Source organism: Opisthorchis viverrini (assembly GCF_000715545.1).
Source record: "Opisthorchis viverrini unplaced genomic scaffold opera_v5_47, whole genome shotgun sequence".
Lineage (NCBI taxonomy): Eukaryota > Metazoa > Platyhelminthes > Trematoda > Opisthorchiida > Opisthorchiidae > Opisthorchis > Opisthorchis viverrini.
Genome location: NW_008751702.1, coordinates 582325 through 603167, shown reverse-complemented (window position 1 = coordinate 603167; position 20843 = coordinate 582325). Strand labels below are relative to the sequence as shown.

At 41.8% G+C, this 20843-nt stretch overlaps 1 protein-coding gene across 1 annotated transcript; it reads left to right on the top strand.

Annotated features, from left to right (window-relative positions):
• Positions 1 to 10701: 10701 nt before the first annotated feature.
• Positions 10702 to 19877, top strand: T265_03289 (hypothetical protein; the record flags this gene model as incomplete). Its single annotated transcript, XM_009167735.1, has 5 exons — positions 10702 to 11109; positions 17309 to 17410; positions 17486 to 17596; positions 18933 to 19027; positions 19640 to 19877. The coding sequence occupies 5 exons, from the start codon at positions 10702 to 10704 to the stop codon at positions 19875 to 19877; spliced, it is 954 nt and encodes a 317-aa protein (XP_009165999.1).
• Positions 19878 to 20843: the final 966 nt, after the last annotated feature.

Below are 20843 nucleotides of genomic sequence, written 5' to 3'. Positions count from 1 at the left end.
GATGGTCACCAATACATGATTACCAATCACGTACACAACGAAATCTTTGTTAAAAATTCCCAAGTCTACTCAAACTACTGAGTCTTCACAGGGGAATACCTTAAAAATAGTATGGTTTACAAAACAGTCTGCACGATTTTGAACCAAATTTCAGTTTTTTCATCTCAACAACCCTGTCGGTGTTTTCTGTTGATAATAATACTGCACACACCTTTTAATCTTTTGTTATGTGATTTTAGTTCAGAAATGCCCTTCTTAAGACTGCTTTGCAGTGGTCACGCTTCAAAATTCTTCACATGAAAATTCATTGTTTTTGGTAGCCATGGATACACTATTGAACCGCAAGTTACTATGCGTCCAAGCAAGGTCACGTAAGATACAGCAAAAGACCAAATTCCACTGCGTAATCCGAGACCCTCTAACTTAGTGGCAGCACTCTGAACTTATGTTTATTCGTGAAATTAGTTGCTCAAACAGGGGCCACTGTGATGATGAAAGTAAGGAAGAGGTGATGAAAAAATTCCAGATGCAGTGTCCTTGAATGTTTCGTCAATAGTTTGACTACCTGGACTTCTGATTACAACTAGATCTCTTGTGCTATCTGACAGCTCTGCTCACAGGACAATGTCACATTATTCTGTTTGCCACCCCACATTAATTTTTTTATTTGGACCGATTCTGATAGTTTCCAGCCAAAATACAGACCAAGGATATACAAATTTTTATTTCGAGCAGATTCTTGAAAGGCATTTTCTCAGTGATTTATTTCAGTGTAACATAGTACTGTTGTCTGGACAGCAAACGAAGAGTGTATGAAAATCACCCACGTCTCGGTCATGCCCGAACCATGGAAGGCTATGACAAAATTAGGCCAGTATTACGAGAGAGAAACTGTTCACTTGGTGATCAATTCTAAATATAGAAGTCACAGTCATCTTTACGGCTCGCTTATATAACGCACGTGACTACTTGCCTGCTTCTTCGGTCCTATTAAGCGATAGATCACGTGTCGCATTTTCCCAAAGACGACCTATGCAAAAGTCTGCTTAAATGACGAAACAGAAGGTTCCGCATTTCAAACTCTAGATTAATTGAAGGCCAAGCCGATAGGTTAGGTGAGGGGAAACTGACGTTTTCTGTTCACTAACAGTGTTGACCTCAAGCTAGACCTCACTTGAGAATCCTCTTGACATGCTTTTCTGGTTTGTAGGGAACGGATATTGATCACTATAACCGATATTCCCGAAAGTGTGGAGCCAGTTTCAACATGCGGTGACATAACAATCGGACTCCTTCATCGGAGTCTAAACGAATAGAACTTATTTCACGTAGACTTTTTAAGTACCGGTGCTGGTTCTATATTTGCCAAGCCTCTAATCCTTCAAGGAAAAGGTTGCGGATAAGCGCTTACTAGACACGGGCTTGCTCACTGGTGGTGAACCCCAGCCTACGTCTAAGGTTTCATGCAGGCCATATCCTAACCACCACTAGGAACCATCAATCCATGACTTGCTTAGCAACTCAGTGAGACGTTTGAACCGAACCGGTTTGATATTCAAGTCACCTGAGTTAATTAGTGGTACGGAAGACACTCGTGGGAACATTTCTTGCTGGGTAACAAGCTCCGGGATGGACACGGAGCATGTTAGAAGCATCAGTCAAATGGTTATTTTGTGATGAACCGGCTTCCACGTGAAAAGTCCATATAGAATCTTTCACCCGCAACCTCAATGTACATGGGAATCTAACCTCATTTTTGGCACGCCATCAGTAACCGTCTCTCTCAAAACGAAGGTGCACTAAGTAATGTTAAGTAATTAGATAGTTGAGTGGAATACGGAATCTCTGAGAGATTTTGATTGCCCAGTCGTAGAAACTTCGGAATAGTACCATTTACACAAAATATTCTCAACCAATACTTGGTGTAGAGTTACCGTATCTTGCGAAAAAAACGATAAAAATGGCCTCAAAACTGCAGCTTAGTTCTCGATTGAATTCGGCGTTTTCACAAGTCGATCGTCTTTCTTGGGTAGAAACGGAAGACAAGTTGCTGATGGTCATCAAATCACTTGCAACTAAGGAAGAAGCGTGAACTGGGTATGAGAAGGAATTCGATCTGACCGGGAATCCATAGACATGCTAATAGGTTATTCCGATTCATGGATAAGCAGCCAGCGGAAGGGAGAGGATAGTAAGAGATTTCTGTGGGTTGCCATAGCAAAATTAATGGGCATAATTTTTGATTAACCAAGTCATGAAACATTCAAAGTAAGAATGAATTTGCCCAGAAAATTAATGTGCCCCAGTTAAAAGGACAAAAATTTTAGGAATCAACGTATAAAATTCATTAGGCAGCCGACTGGAGGCCAAACGCTTTTTCATGTGGTTGGCTTAAACTAGTAAGCAAATCACCCCTATCGTACCTCGAACAAGTAAAAATGAACAGGGTTTGCGATATTAGGTGGATATTTGGTGAATGACTACCCCTACCAGTGCTAACAGAATGGAAACATTATTGCTGGTCATTCCACTGAGACGGTGTCAATCATGTGATACCACTGTACCATTACATTCCGGTGAAAATAATCAATAATGATAGCCCAAAGTACTTCTCCTGTGATTTTAACTCGAAGTCCTGTGGGTTTTTTTGACTGGGCCTGATCAGAATTATGATTATTCTATAGACCATAGGTGTAACGGTGGATGCTACTGATGAAGCATGCGAGTAGTATGTGGTTTTCTCATAAATGCGCTTTGCGTCTACTGAAAAGTGGGATTTATTACGGAGTTTGCGGAATCGCTTTGTAGCATTTGTTTACGTTTGAGTGATAGTCAATGAGCATCTATGAACTTTCAGGAAGACGCGGTCAAGAAGAAGATGGATAGACAGTTTTATAAACAAGATGCATATGAAACTTTTGCTTCCCTGTCCAATAGTCTGAAATTGTTCAGTTTGTGTTTGTCCAATAGATAACTCCGTAGCGAAAGTATTCCTTTCATAGGTAGTCTGTCCTACGGGGAAAACCACCAGCAAGTTTCTTGGGACTTCCTTATGCAAAAGTCAAATGGATGAGGAAATTGGTATCAGCTCATGTGATATGAGCTGTGATACAAGGATGGGTTAGGTTATATCCTGTAGGTGTGCCTTGCAAAGACTCGTGGCCGAATTATGTCTTTTTCAGGAGCTTATCAGAAACTGGCATTCTGCGGTTTTTTAAAGGTTCGTGATATATACACTAGAGATAGGAAGATACAGCAGTCCAAACACGATTCTTGGCCTCACCTGTAGCTTATATTGCATATTAAAGTCTCACAATATCCCGACTCTGAAAAACTACCGCAGTACTGTTAAAAATTTTACTGTTACCTCGATTTTCCAGCCAAAACTTTAAACTATTGCTCTGTTATTTCTATTTCACGTAAAAATGGACGCCCAATTTTCCATCCACCCTCCTTTCTCCTCTCTCTTCTGTAGATATGCTTTTCATGGCTTTTCTGGGGAAACCAGAAAATGTAAGTAGATTCTGTAATGCTTGAGAAGTGAAAATAGTGGGGAGAGACAAATGGCCTATCTTTATCAAATGATATACTAGAGGGTGAGTGGGTATAGAGTTCCTCGGCTGGCGGAACGAGTACTCCTTCCACGTGTATCATCCTTTAACTCAAAAAGTATAGGCTCGTCGAAATGGAATGCCAGAATAAAGCGTACTTTGAAAAAATCCCGGACTGTTCACAAGTAATTTCGAAACGCTTCGAAGTGTTACTGTAACCCAGAATAAAAAGGCAATTTCAAAAAGGCGAAAATCCTCATGCTTTTGTACAATTAAATAAACATATTTCGCCAACTGCACACCGTTTGGTGTTTAAGTAGAACACAAGGATGACGGAAACTCGAAAACTGTGCCTACCTAATGAGCCCCAAAAGAGGGGCGAAACCCGTCGTGGGCTGTCGAATAGCTTTCAGCAACCTTATGAGTAATCATCACCATCATCACTGACAGCACGACATCAGTGTTCAACATCGATGCTTCGCTGCCGTACAAACAACTTTCAGCATCCACGTGAGTAACATGTCCCGTCATGAAAATCCTTACAACCTAGTTTTCAGTGTTGCCTGAGAGAAAATCAATCAGACAGGGAGCTGAGTGACGGTTTACTGCTGCATGTGCTCATGTGATCAACCAGTTAAAATATGTGGATGAGGGCGTATTTAATTAAGGTAAATTCACTAGTCCATGTCATGTAATAAAAGGTAAAAATTTGAGCCGCTCATGTTACATCAATAAATTCATTCAGCACACTTAGATGCAATCCGAATGTATCCGCAAATGGGAAACTTAATGACATTTGGGTGATTTCATAAATGAGGTCAGTTTAACGGTTCATAGTATTGGACATCTCGGTGTGTTCGGTGGAACGTAGTTACCTTTGGTCGCACGTCGGCCGATTTCTGACATGAACAGAAGAAGATGTTCTCGCTGGGGCTTCACTGATTTGCGCACTAAAAGAAACCCCTCTTGTATTCCGTGCTGCTGCTGGGTAATGGCCAAAAATAAAGAATGGGTTCCAATGCATCGTTCTACCATACCAGGATTAGAAATTCGCTATCACAAACAAAACTAATCTACTCAGGAAAAAAAAGCATCAAATCAGTGTGTGAAAATCCACCCAGTCAAGAACACATAAATTTCTAGTAGACGGGTTTCCTTGCGCATGGGAAGTAGTTTGAAGCAACGGGTGTCAGCCATACACGGAGTTGTCCAAAAGTGCAGGAAATTTCATTCGTATTCCAAACTTTGGTAACCGAAATCGTAAAGAAGAAGTGAAGAACATGCTCTTCGGGGAGTTTAATTTTTATGGCCTTTCAGAACCGCTTATTTGTTTTTACCCGTTTTTCATTCAGCGCAGTCTTACTTCGAGTGCAATTATGTGACGGCTAAGGCGAATTTTCCCAGTCTGTCGAGGTAATCACTTGCAACATTCTTGTAGTATAAGATACTATATGTTCGGAACGTGATCCACTGTCTCGTTGCTTAATACTTCTCCTGGACCAGATGACCTCTTCATTAGTGTTTTGAAGAGATTTTGGGATTTTGAATGCAACCTTCGTCTAGTAAGTGAGACAAATCTTAATAAAGAAAAGTTGAGAAGCACTACGCAGCAGTTTCATAGTTTTATTGGGAATCATGAGCACATCGTATCGTAAGATTGGCCAGAAAATGACGTTCACCTAGTAAATACCGTTGACAGTCTGCTAAATCTATTTTCGCCCCCTTTAAAAAAATGGAGTCGCGGATGTCACAAAACCAGGTCACGCGCAATATGGGTCTTACTGAATATTGACTCTGGGTGTTCCTTTGATGATGTGAATTCTGTTGCCGAAGACTATGGAAATGAACTGTTCCAGTGGATGGAATATAGAAATTTCAGGGCGGAGAGAAGCAAAGTGATCCAACAGAATCCCGATGCATACTTTGTGTTGCACATTCGATTAAAAAAACAAATTAACCGAGAGATTTATTTCATTCGCACGCCAAAACCGTTTTTATTTACCAATGAATGCTTCATTGAATATAGTGTTATCATTTTCATCAAATCTTTTGGGCACATTCAATAGTATGTGAACATCATTTCTAAATCTGAATGTTCACTTGACCGATGGGTCGTCGCGGAATACAGATGGTCACAAATTGGTCTATTCTGCAAAAATGGGAATATTTAGTCGGTAGGTCACCCGTTCTACATCTCTCAAAAACTTCGATAGATCAGCAAGGAAGTTATCTTAATTTCTATGTCAACCGAAGTCGGCGTTGACCAGTCAGAAAACTGGAGGCCACGCACACAAAAGCTAATTAAGTTCGTATTTAAGGAGACTTTAGTGTAGATGTACAGGTTAGACACGGGTGATGGTCCTCCTCAAAAGAGATCGTCCCATTTCGAGCTCCGCGATAACATTTGTGTAATGCCGCGAACCAATTCCACGGGGACCCAAGTACGCATTTCAATGGTCTATATCTCCTATGGTGTGTTGATGTAGTTTGACCTGTTAACTACCCGGACAATTCTCAAGGGTGGTTGTTGTGCTTACTGGCTAACATCCATGGAATCCAATAAATATGGACCACCACCTTTTATAGTGGGCAATAAAAATTATACAACGAATTATTAAATTATGCAACGAATTATTACGGTATTCAACGAATCCCCCAACCATCTGTTTCACAAACTGTTGATTCCAATGTATACCGTAGTTCTTTTCCGGGAACAAACAAACACACATCTGATCGTCTTAGGACACGGTAGTAAGCTAACGAAAATTCCGCTTATAAGACGTCATGACCTCACTCAAGTTATCGACTACAGTAGTCCCATTGATCGTGCGCGACCATACGTTCGTCTACGCGGCAACTAAAGCAGTCAGAGCAAGTGCAAACTTATAACTTAGGGAGAAGGTTCGGAAATATTTTCCTTTATGACATTTTCCATTATGACACAACACAATCAATAATAGAGAGTTCATCCTTTTGTGGAAGACAGTATATGCTGAAAAACCTAGAAGCACTGCGTAGAGAAATATTTTCCTCACTTTCCATTGTGACATAACACAATCAATAATAGAGAGCTCATTCTTTTGTGGGAGACAGTGTATGCTGAAAAACCTAGAAGCACTGCGTAGCTGTTACATCAGTTATCAGCACGGATCACCTCCACAAACTCAGACAATTTCGAACCCGAGACCCACCAACCAGTGGCAGAACACTTAGCCGTTAGGCGTCGAGCAGACAAACAACAGTGTGAATCAGTTTAACCTACACAGGACACGTCACTCATTCTTCAATGACAGACACAACAACCTACACAGGACACAACGTCACTCATTCTTCAATGACAGACACAACATGAGGTGGTCACTTATTGCGTGAATCCTCGAGTTTCGACTTCATAGAAGGAAGTTTCACTGATCTCGTGGAATTATTTATCCTCCGATCCACTCAACGACTGATGGTGATGCGAGGAGGTTTGGCAATGTCCACTAGAGATTTCGTCCTGTTAGTAAAGTCATCGCTCGGGAAGCTGCCCAATACTTGAACACGTGACGTGGTTCCTGTCACTGAGGGGTGATTTGCGCTATTTTCTAAGTGAACACAAGTCATGTTGTTGATCAGACGCTTATGGTCATATTGTTATGTGTTCAACTGTTGGTCGGAAGTTCACGGGTTTGAAACTCAGTGTTTGTTGAGATACTCATTGCTGGTGACTCCCAACAAGGATGAAACAACTATATAGTGCTTCTCGGAACAGACTGACTTCACTGACAGGATGCAGTCTATAATAAAAATTACCGAATTTCCTCATATCACCGACCGACGTCTATCGGGATGCCCAGAAACGGTAACCATTCCAAACCTCTTCCACGCTATGCAACAATATTGCGCGGATGCCACAGCACATTTGTCCTCCAAAAAGTGCATTTTGTAGTAGCTTTCTGGTGAAACCAGTATTCACATGAATTAAATGTTTGTGCATAACAACTGATTACAAAACCTGTGAAAACCCATGTGCATGTGTAGCACTGTCATTTACAAATGCCATAGTTGATGCTGCTAAATGGCACAGCTTTGTGGCATGTGACGAACTGCGTTTTGCATCGTGTTGCCTTCAAACCTGCACGTTTGTCATCGTTGTGTCTTTGAGCGTTTTTTTTTTACTCTGGTTCGTGGTTCAGGCTGCACAGGTTGGTCATTTGACAAGCATAGACAACTGATTAGGACAGCCTATTTGAGGCCACCACCTGAACGCGCTAATCTCAGTGATGTACATGACTGCATGGCTGACATGAAATAGTAACCTTGATGGACGTCATGGATGAAATGTCGAAAAGAAATCTTCGGATAGTTGTAGCATTCTGCATATGGGATACTCATGGATAGCCAAAATTCGTAAAGTTTAAACAGACTGAAGCTTCTTCTATCTAGAAAATCATCAACAGGAAGTAATAGAGCACGGTCTTGTTAGTTGAAAGAAATAAAATTCCTTGATTAAATTAGATCACAACTTGCCAACTTCATGGTAATCTGACTCATCTTGGCTGATCTTTAAACTTCAAAATGTATAACGCACTGAATAGTTGTTTTCTAATATCTAAAAGGTCCTAAATAACGACAATATAGAAAGACCGTAACCTGCTTGCCAAGTTCGGTGGTTGGGAAGCCTCGTTGAATGGCCCAGAGATGTGGGCCGGTATGATCACTTGGTAGGCCATCTGCTTCCCACCAGCAACGTGTTTTATGCACATGCATACAGCACAACAGTGTTGCTTGACGGTTTGCAATCGGGATCCAAATTCAGCGACTTGTTGCTCTGGAAGTCTAGATGCCTTTCTAAGCTTATCTTTTCAATCAAGCCACATGTATCTAGACTTTACATGTCAAGATCTACCAGACAGTCTTATACTTTCTGACGGTTCACACTGGAACCCTTTGTATATCTAGACGGTATGAATGTGAAGGCCTTATCGGGAGCACACAGAGATACTACTAGTTAATCCACTAAAGTGAATCAATTGTCGAGCTCGTATGCATAAGCGTGACAGTGAGCAGGCATCTCAGGGCAGTCAGTCGACAGCTTTTGGATTATCTTGGTTGTTGTTCATCCGCTGGCATGTCTTTCCGTCCATCTTGCATGCAAGTAAACTTCACATTTCAACCCTAGACTTGCCGACATAAAATGACGGATTAGTGAAGCGATATAGTGAAGCACAGTTTAAACAAATTTCGCTGACTGCTGCTATTGTACTCGAAATAGAAACATCGGTGTATCACGTTGGATATTCCTCAATCACGGTGCCTATATAAAACCTTTTGACTAACATACACGAATCGATGGGTGAACCCCACGTGTTTAGGTGCTCGCAGTGTTTATATAGAAAGTCATGTACTACGGCTTCCATTTGACGCAATATGTCTGTCTGAGTTTACTGAGTCTGACACAAAACGTTATAAGTATTGGCTTCCACAAAGTACTAGCGAGAATTCGACAAATTCTCTCGTTTGTACACGAACTTGGTTCGTACCAACCAACGCAAACAATATCTATACCGCATCATTGACGTGAGCTGCGTTCAGTCTGCCGTTTACCGCCATACATTTGCGCACGCCCTCATTATGAACCCAGGCCATTTTTGGAGCCACAGTTTGGCTACTTACAAGCCCCTAAACAAGCCAAGTACATCAGCTATACATATCTCTTGGAAGGAGCCAGCTCGTTCGATCCAGCAGTGTGAACGCTACTAAACAGCAGTATAACATCTGAATCAAAGCAATATCAATATTACTTACTTTCACTCAGTTTTCGGAGTTAAATACCAATCAACATATGTACGGCCTTGAACGTGGTTGTGACCGGCAACAAGAATCTCCGCAACTCAGACCTGGTAACCTGCCTATTCGGAAACAGAACATACGGGCACCAATTCCTGCCCTCTCCCGAGACCTTCCCCCAGTGAGATTGTATTAGGAAGTCAGTGTAAAAATTTTCTTCAGGTTCGTGGGATTGTCTGGAGCATAAATAAGATGAAGACGGAAGAACTGCTGATAATCCGTTTACTTTCACTGACTAATTCTTCACTTCTCGATATTTTCGTTTTCCGTTAAACTTGGTAAATAATTGTTAGATGTCATATAAAAATGTTTGATTTTCCGCTAAAAGATGTAACTCTGTCTCACGGATTGTCTTAGTAGAATTGTGCTGTATAGAAGCATCAGAACAACTGCGTTTTTGGAAGGGGCGTCAAGAAATAGGTAGTAATTGCGTTATTCCTAAAGGCTGCTTCGTTCTAACGCACTGCAGACCGTTTTCTTGAGAAAAATCATTACAAATACGCAGTCTCCCTGGCCACGGTGATTTAGGTATGCAATTTTCTAGGATAAACTTTATGACTATGGCTATTCACCTACTATTTACGGTGCCCCGTGGAAATGAAAATTCTTCCCACTGAAGATAAGACTGGAGTTACTTCAGCATTCACTTAATAGTCATAAGATTCGACTGCCGCTTGAAGGCCGAACTTGCGTTGTCCACTCTGTTCGGTAAATTTGGGTTCGCATGTCTAAAGCGTGACAAAATCTTTGACTGTCGGGAAAGGCATAGAAATTCCCTAAAATTTCATCTTTGTTTAATCCTCACAATTTACCAAACCAGGTATTATTGGTCTCATAGGAACTTGTCAAAATGCCCATAAAGGTGACAACAAACTTTCCTTACGTGTACAGATGTTCCGTTCATATGGCATGAATAACACCTCTGTAACAAAAGTGACCTTGTGTTGCCGTTCCACGCTTTGATCCGTTTCACGTGAGTCCAGAAATTATGAGGAAGTTCTTCTGTCGAGCAAGACATATAACAGGGACTAGTATAGCTTCGCAGTCTGAGAGAAATACAAATTCACCAGAGAGCTTCCCTATAGTGGCCTCAGCAAATGGCCATTCGATTACGGAGGGTTCTGATGCGCTCAACGTCACGTAGGATTAGGTGTACTGATCAGGATCGGAGAAAACTTCAGGATTCACAATCTTCAAGATACTGCTCGACTTGAGATGAAAACACAACACTGAGTCACAAAGTCGGCTTCTAGTCAATCATGCAAAGTTCATGATCTCATACTGATACAGTCGGCTTTAGAATTGAGAGCTGTAATTCTCAATGAGCTATGAGCCTACCATGACCGGCTTGTTCCAATTCTCAACAGTAGGAGATCTGGAGAATAGTGTCACCAAGTCGTCTTACATGGCGCAGCGTTTCGTAGACGGAAGGGTTCGTGGTGCACCAGTGTTGAATCAGATTTTCCGGGTTTCCCCTGAAACTGGAGAGGTGAAGACTTATCAGATGATTTATATCAGAGGACACGCATCTCACAGGGAGATGAAGTGTACTGACTATAAATCAATAAAAATAATAAGTAATAATCGTCCACCTGTAACAACTTTTCGATGCCTAGCTGTCATGCCACCCAGAGGTAGCATGAGGGTTGGGATACTGCCAGGTCACCCAAGCCTAGACAGGAGAAGGCGAAAGGTGGAAGTCGGGGTAGAACCACGGACCTTTAGTTCAGTAAATACGCGTTCTAACAAATGAGCCACCTGGCCCCCTGACTCTGGTTCGAAAAAAGTAAGTTGACTCTAAATTCCTGTTTCAAACGCCTAACCGCAGTCGTGAAATACCAAGCCAGAGTCTTTGAACTGTCTCGTTGGAAGATTTACGTATCAATGGTTGCAATCCTCTTTCAGTGGATGCCCTCACAAAGAATTTTCCACATTAGTATAAACGCAGTCGTGAAATACCAAGCCAGCGTCTTTGAACTGTCTCGTTGGAAGATTCACGTATCAATGGTTGCAATCCTTTTTCAAGGGATGTCCTCACAAAGAATTTTCCACATTAGTATAAATAAACAAATAGGGAAAAAGTTGCTGCATTTGTGTCTGACTTACTCGTTTCCAAAGTTAACATTGCTTATGTTAAACCTGGTCACAAATTAATTCGTGTTGATCGGATGTTCGAAAGGTGCCAACTGATTGATGTTGTGAAGAAACCAGTCATAGCAAACATGGGAATATCGTCAACAAAATTTGTTTGCAAAGTTTCGGGCTTTAATCTGAATAGAATGATTTCACAATGGCACAAGAAAACGCACTTGATGGAGAGTTTTGAGAATGCAGTGGACTTATGTTTTTTTTGTTTTTTATCTCCGCACTGGATTAACTGCTGTGCCCAAAACACTGAAATTGACACTTTCACACAAAATGATACATTCCAAAGAGTTATTATAGAGGTAGTGGCATCAGAGCGAAAAACCAGTTACTCTGTTTTGCACCCACAACTAGCATGAATTTTTTCGGTTCGATGGAATTACCACTGAACTTAGCATCAATGTTCTGGTTTACTAAACACTTTTGAGTGAAATCCGTTATTAAAACTGTCTTGGTTGGAGCTGACGCCAAAGTAGTGTCGAACTTTACGGATACGATCAACATATACGAGATAGAGCTATTAGCCATCCTTTTCCACATTCATCAAACTTTCTTGTTCTTAACTAACTCGTTTATATTCATAAGAACCTAAACTAGATTCATGTATTTCAGGCGGAGTTTTGGAACTTTCCTTAAGAAACACAACACAAGAAATACAATAAGGCAAACAGGTTCTTCCAAAAATCTAACAGCCCCCCTCCCTGTTCGGGAACACTTCCCTGATATGACGTCATCGAGTTTCAGTATACTGTTGCTCGTTTGCGAACATTCATGGCGCCATCGTTTGTAAATCGAGTTGGGTTTGGCTTATCCAAGAATGGACTAATATCCAAATAACTATATTACTTAATTTCAGTGAAATATATTGCGTCACGTTACCAACAGGTTTAATTCTAAATATCTGATTCAGCCTACATAATTAAGACGGTTTAAAACGAGCGTTCTGAAGGTCATACCGAGTGGGCGAATCAAGCATAACGATTATATTTTCCAAGTCCACCTTGGTGGAACTAGTGCTGTTGTTCAACTTATGTATTTCCTTCTTCCTATTGTTTATCATATCGATCCGCCTGCAGAAGATAAGCTAAAATCATTGGGCCTGCACATCCCCATTGGCTGATACATTCGTTGTAGCCTGTTATATGTGACTAACACAAGTTATTTCAAACCATTAGTGTAGGTGGGTCCGAAATTAACGTATTGATCAATGGCTATGCTGATGCAGGTCACGATACTTACTCTGTTAAACGCTCTGAATCTGACCAGTAGCACGACCATACTGTGAACGATGTATCATAATGAGTACATGGCGAGAACAAATAGCGCTTGCGTCCTGTGACGAGCCGATCTGCTATGTTAGGTGTATGGAAGGTTGAACCAGTCGATAGGTGATGGCGTTTTAACTCTTCAGATAACAAATTCGTGTTTTTTTCAACATTTTTTGAAGTTTTAACTCCTACAGATCCTCCAGAACTCAATGCGATAAGCTAATCTAGATAAGAACATTTCGAACTGGATATTGTCAAAAGAATACACCAAAACTTTCTGATGGTTGGGTAACTTGGAGATGGTTCCTTGGCTAACTTGCTATTGAGGTGAGAAATTCAAAGAGTGGGGAATAATCATATATTTTCTAAGACCAGTTTTCAAACCGTAAGTGTAACCTGGCACCAACCAGTCCAAGAGCTTATAATTTAACGAAAAGCTTTGGGTATGAGTCTTATTATGGACTTGTGATCCCGGAGTCATTTGCTTGGCACTGCTGGCCAAAGAAACACGTGACTCACTTACACCCACTTGATGATCTAGAATAAATGCTGTTCAGGAACTGTACTTTTATCTGGTTGGCCTTAGTATAGACACTCCATTTGGAGGTAGATAAGTCGCTAAAAATAAGATTCGTTGAAGTGCTTCTTTTAATCAGGTACTATGATGACTGCACTTGAAATGAAGTGCACCATGCGCAGGTTCTTGAAAGAACATGGCACACTAGCTGCACACAGCTTGGAGTCAAATTGGCTGGGTGAGTCAGCAGTGGTCTCTAAAAGTGATCCACTCTGATGATTAAGGGATGCTGACGAATCACTGATACAGTGGTACTAGAGATGTAGATCGACTGTTCCAGCCGGTTAGCAACACAAGCTTGGCTTCCATAGATGAGTCATTCGATCTCCTTTTACGCGAGAATTCTGTTGTTGTGGCCAGAACACTTTACCTTACAACATTAAGCAGATTAAATAAATTGTTACTTTCTGCATCCTGGCTGATTGCGGGATGAGTCAAATCTGATGCAGAGTAATGACTTGAAGTGAACAATGAATTTGCATAATCACTTCTGCAAGCTTAGTATTTTTGAATTCATGATGGAAAATAGTACTCGCTGTTTCATTCACAAAATGCCCGTTTTTTCGATAGTCGACAGAAGATCACCCGTGGATTTAGTTTGTCCTGTGTAATTAGTAGATGAGTTTCACGACGTTGATGGTGTCCACTCAGGGAATCAGCACGTATTCACCAGGTTAGTTAACCTGCTTTTGTAAGCGCTATGCTTCCTGTTGAATATTGGTGGATGGACTAAAGTAATTGCACAAGAATGAGGGTGTATCTGAATGTCCTCGTTACCATGAGCCAACGAAGTGAATTTTGCGTTTATCAGCTCAAACAATAGTTCAGGAGGATTAAGTAGAAAGTGAGCAGTGCAGATGAGTTTTGGGGAATCAAGTTTGCAAATAGGTACGTTCCTCAATAATGCTTTGCAGGACTTTTCCGCTTTTAGAGTGGTTCTCCACTGCTAATAAAATAATCTTACAGTGTGTACAATGGGATGACAATCTTCACAACAGTATCACTATTCAGAGAAAGATCGGATCAGTACCACAGGGTGTTATCCCATCCATCTAATTCAGCAATGTCCACGGTTAGACTGACCACTATCGATCCAAGTACTCCAATATTCTGGGACACGTGAATGTGTAACCAGTGGTTAATCACAAAACTGACCAATCGCAAAAATGGATTTATCTAAAAAGCACACCTCTTATCGGAAAATTTAACAGATGAATCTGGCAAAGCGGCTCATTTCAATGGGGTCACTCACGTCTACCCATACGTTTGTGACACTTTGGAGTAACAAGTCCAATAAAGGCGAGCTTCAGGTTCTTACTCGGAGTTTGGACATTCTCCAAAAATCCATCAGTGTAACTCTGCAGACTGGAAGCTTAAGCGTTGTATGGAGAGAATCAGGTCTTTTGGGACAAAAGGACACTGTGTCACCACTCATGGCATCAAAATGTATTGGCATCAAGATGCAACGGAATTAGTCCTAATTGAAGGTTTAACGAAAAAAGTAGAAAATGGCAACAAACGAATGGAATATCATATCTCGTCAGTACTCGCAGTAACACAGGTCATGGCCTTTTGAAATAAAGCTGATCGAGAAATTGATTCCTCAGTGGATGGAACTTTTGATTTTTAGGGACAGCACAGTGAATCAATTGTGTGATATTTAAGGGGAAGCTAATTCTTAATATTCATTCCCAGTCTAGGTTTAAATAACCTGAAAATGGAAAATGCACAGGTTGTTTGAGATGGTGAACGAAAATAGTTCTCTTCAGAATCATGATTCCGTCCCATTGTGACTAGTTTTACTGTCACCAAGCAAAGACCTAGAATAGGTGCTTGTGGGCCAATTCCTCCCTCATTTGCATGCGACCTATTACAAGCTGTCTTAACCAAGCGAAATTCATTGCTTTATTTTCCAAAGCTTTTCCTGCCTTCATATCAGTGACCTTCAGTACGAAATATGCAAAAAAACGAATGCTGTTCGTCTTACCAGCATTTGTGTGTGAATGACAACGATGAGTTCATTACCGACAAATAACTGCTGAACTCATGAATCAATACTCACAGACGACAAGGGAGTGACGAGGACAACGGAACGTAAATGATATAAGCGGACTTTGTTGATATACGAGTGTGAAAGTCCCCCACAACATGAAAATTTACAGGTATACAAATAGACAACCTTGGGTGAGCTAGAAGATGGCCGGCGTTACTGAGCTGACAAATAGATAGTAGGAGCACGACCATACGTTCTGACATTATGATCTGTTGACTACTGTTTGGAAAGCATCTCGCCATTCGCAGGTTTCCTTTTTTTAGGGCCAAGCACCACAGCCGTACAAAGGCAGGTGGATCATCATATTAATTGGATATTTTAACCTAAATACCAGTTGGCCTAAAAGCGAGTTGCTTAAACGGACCTATAAAGCAGGTGTTTTTCAGTTCAGGATTTGTTTTCGTTTTCTTTTCTAATACGCTAATCAACAGAGAATTGACAGGGCCATCAGAGAGACAGAGACTGAACATCAGTATTGACACCGATACCTCGGTGCTGTACGACCAGAATGTGCACTCAATTTTATATATAAAGCCTTCAAATGACGTTAGGACCTGATACCGGGCCACATCAAGCATTTATTTCCAGGGGGAATCAGAAAGCCGCTAGTTGTACACAGTTCTTTTGTACGACTGTGAAATGGGGGGCACCACAAAGCGCCAGGGAATTATCACCATCTGCAAATTAAAAAATCTATACGGTGCCTTATCGGTGGCCTCATAATTTTTCGGTCGTGACCAGCCAGGATTTATATAGTTAAACATTCCGAGACAGCAAGCGCAAAGCACTCAGACGGAAAGTTCGGTTTCAAGCCTACTTACTTGCGAGAATATGTTCCTTCACACATAATTCGACTGAGCGGTTGTTGGACCACAGCTCAAATGAAACATTTTGATAGATAGGAAGGTGTGTTAGAAGTTGTGGAAGGGGCGGCGTCCCGAAATGTGCAGGGGAGATTTTTGGCTGGCCTACAAATCTGAAGGAAGCACATTTTCTATTTGGATATTCGAATATGATAATGAAACTGTACTGTGCCTCATATAGCCAATTAGATAGCATTATACTAGATCAAAAATGTACTCTAAAGAGTTGGAATAGTTTTTGAGTTAACCTTCAATGCACTGCCTCCTATTGCATCTTTTATTCGACCAGGACTTGTGGCTTATAATTTCACTCCCTTCTGTGCCCCGAAATGCCACATGGATTCACACTGGGCTGAGAATTCTTCACTGCTATTAATATACGCCCCAAAGTCATCTAATTATTCTAGAACTGACTGCTTATACTTATTTTTCGAGCGGACAAATTTCGAGGGTTCACTGAATTCAAATCATGGAAGTATCTTGAGTCAATGTTTGAGCTATGAAGTTATAAATATTAAAATATTGCTCATGATTTGGTGATGGGTTCACTGACTTCAGAGCCATGACTTATGCAGCAGGACAAACTTCACCTGAACAAGTAATGTCTGGGTGAAGTCTCAGCACGACGAACAGTACATTGGACTTCCACGGTTGCACCATCGTGACAGCCTCCAAAAATACTCTCTTTGACAGCTCCACAGTAAGTGACACAAAACAGTCCATAATGCGTGACACTGCGTGGGTGGTGTTCTCAAGAGAAAAAAATTGTTTAAGGAAGAGAACTGCCACGTGCTAAGTGCGCAATGTCGCATTTCGTCTATGCGGGTCAGCTAAACGGAAGTTTGTCGGATATGTCACGAATTGATTGACTAGTAATCGGCGAGTCTTCGGAAAGGGTTAAACTGACGGAAATCAGTGGAGAGTCAAACATGTATGAAGAGTCACCGAAATTGAATTGAGAATGGTGAACAGGTTGCAATCTATGACATGTATCTTGGATGTTTAATGCTTAACTATTGAAGGCTCGGCTCATGTTTGTTAACTTGAGACATCTGTGGCGTCAAAGTGGCATTTCCCTGAATTTCAAGGGGTGTGCATCACGCTACAACATGGACTGTTTTGCTGTACGGCTGTGAGGCGTGGCTTGGGCGAGCAGTAGAACTGAGATATGTTCAGGCCCTTGATTACCCCTATCTCAGAACCATAGCTTGTGTGTGTCGGCGTCTACAAATCCAGAACTAGGCAGTCAGAAAAAAATGTGCATCGGGGACCTTAGTCAAGGATTGTGTCCACCATCGAAAGCTCCGGAGGTTACGCCATAGAGTGCGCACGCCGATTCGTTGTTTCATGAAAGGAGTATTGTTTTCCGTGCCCAATTTAGAGTGGTGCAAGTAGAGTGCTGGACACCCTTTGATCTGATAGAGGCATGAAAGGGATTATGAAAAGCCTGGGCGCTACCGGTGCGACTCGCCTTACAGGATGAGGCTCTAGTGATCTTCAATGTGCTTGGTTGGAGTCACTTCATGAGATAGCTGCTGAGTGATGTCAGCTGTCGGTTTCAATCCAGGTTACCTGAATGAGCGTCTTCAGGAGTAGGCACCCCATAATCTTTGTGACAGGCTAGCAGTGGGTTCAGAATCCACCCAATTTTATTCTCTGCAAAAAGGCTATAAAATGAACTATGACTGTACGGTAGCAAATCATCAGTGTTGAACACTGATGTTATGTACTTTTTGTTTTTATCGACAGAGCGTCATTCTTCTGTCTGATTAGGTTACGCTCGCTGGAATTGGTAATAAAAAAATAGGGGTAAACATAGTTTCAAGTGATGCTTAATTTCGGTGCCATATTTGTCGTTCATCACAACTTGTCATCAGGACGATGCCGTCCAATTGTGAAATCGAGCTAAAAATAAACGTCACGTGTTTTACTGACAGTCGTAACAACCTAAAAATAAGTGGTGATGGAATCAAGTGAGGAATTTTCAAGGTCACTCTGGGGACATCACGCATATGGTAGCCGTTCGGTGGAAACCTTGTTACACATAAGTTGTTTGGTGATCGTTGTCACCAGCAGGGCAGGATCTTTGTGATGGAGACGTGAAAAGTTTGCTGGAATCCACGACTGCATGCTCACTTCTGAATGGCGAGCTTCAACTAAACAATTCTCCTTCACTGGTTAAATGGCTTGTTGTTTATTATTTTTTCCTTTCCCCGCATACCTGTTGGAATACACATGATAACGTGTTCCGGTCTCCTGTCTCTTTGCCTCTCCGCAATATACTTTTCTCCTCATTGTCACGGTATGTAGCTGTATCTCATTCCTGAAAAAACGGGCAACAACGAGGTTTTCTGGGTGACTTTAAAGTGCTGACTTGTGGAGTGGCAAACGTCAATAGCTTCGTGTGGTATCCTTGTACTCACACTGAAAATTAGACGGTGTTTGACAGTGTTCAACGATCCAAGCTCGTGATGTTTTTAAACGTTCTTGGCAAAACTCAATGGCATACCGATAACTCAGGACGTGTAGTAGTGGACTGGATACACGGAACGACAAGTCACCCGGGTTTGTCAGGTATTCCTCAGAAAGTCTCAAATTCTAGATGATGCGCTTTTTTTGGCTTAAGCATGTTGTTCCTCTAAACAGGTTATCATTGCTTTAAGTCCGACAACCCTTTCGCAAGTTCCTGAAGAAAACCGACTGCCATCTCCACCGGATGATCTATCTCATACCTCAATGAGGTGAGCGCATTCAGGTTAAGAACCACTATTCCAAATGATCCAACTAGCACAGGCAAAGTGCTTGGTCTTGTGTGGTCACTTTTGTATTTGGCGCTTGCAGGAACACGCACGCACAACCTGCGTCTGATGAGACCCAGTGAAACCGATGTTCTGTTTTAACATTCGGTTAGCTCCTGACACTCCCAGCTTTTGTTTTAAAGGGATTGTGGATACAGATAACAGATTACTTCTAGCATTTCCGTAGCGGGGTACCGCGGCTACCTTACAACCCTTTGACCGCATGTCGTTGTTGGGACTATGATCATCAGGTGTAAAAAACAAGTCTAATCGGTAAAACAATCACGCAATGTAACGGTGCTCTTTTTATGGCGGAGCGGATTCAGAAAGGTTGAGGAACCCATTGAGGGAAAGGGTGAGTAGTCGTACTATGTACTGCAACACGGAAGTAAACAATGGTAAATTCAGTATCAAACAGGACGTGACTGAAATCGCTGAGGCTCTTTTGAAGCGAAGAATAACTTTTGTTAGTTAAATTAGTCACAGAGGTTAACACTTGTGTTGAAAATATCTTCTTACCAATTGAGCTTACGTCCCTATTGGGTAGTGATGTAGCGGTGTATGGGTATTTGTCTGCAAAAGCTTTTGCATTGTTGAAGTGGGCGAGACGGCTCAGTGGTCGGAGCGCGAATTTACTGACCGGAAGGCCCGTGGTTCGAACCCGACCTTTGCCTCTCAACTCCCCCTGTCGTGGTTTAGGAAAACTGGCAGTATTCCAGCCGTCGTTTTTCCTTCTGGTAGCATGACAGCTAGGCACCGAAAGGGTGCTACAGTTGAACGATTTTTTTGTTGAAGTCATCCATGGCACGAAGCACACATTTGCGTATGCTCGTATTTTTCATCCGTTTGGTTGAGCCTAACGTCAGATTAGCTCAATTCTAGATACGTTACCAAGTGAGGTGGATAAGTACAGACCAAATGCACAAAGCAGTGGCCAGCCTGTTCAGGTGCAGTGCTCAGCGTTACCATTTGAGGTACTGTTAACGCCTCTTCACTTCATCTCTTGCCCTGAGCGATCCTCCTTCTTTGAAACTTGGTAGAGCTTCGCGTACTTCGACCATCACCGGTTCTACTTACCCTCACACAGCCACCAGGAAAACACCAATATAAAATATTTCAAGGACCAAGACCCCTTTAAGGTCGCCGATAAACGAAATTTCTGTTCAGTAAGACACCAGGTAAAAATGCCTTCTCCGCAAGTGAATTCTTAAAGGAAACGTCACAAGGTTATCGGAAAACCCTTCGACAACATGCTCTCCCACTTCGGGCATATCCCATTGAGCATGATGGTTTGAGAATTTTGAGGATTCGTGGTCTTGCGTAGAAGTATCAGTCCATTCCCGCAGTGGATTGCCCGGCGTATTAATGCCTTTCCACAGACGTCAAGAAAGTTGACCGAGTTCCCCCTTCCTATACATTTCACAATTTCATCTGGGAGAACGACGATGCCGACCGGAGTAGAGCCGTGTCCTCAAACAGCTGTCGAAATTAGCAAGCGTGAACACCAATACACTTTAGCGCTTGAATTAGAACCGTTCGGGAATGAAGAATGGCGGAGGACGACATGATTCTAGCGCGGCCGACGTGGAATAGCTAATCCCATAAAAACACGCACTGCTCTCTGTAACTGAAGACTCCCAAACAGGAGAACTATGTATTCAAACAATTGCATGATTTAGCCACCTGTTAGCTTGACAACCCTGTTTGAAGGTTTAACTAGGGCTCAATGATGGGACATTCATTGGACAACGTGCTGAAG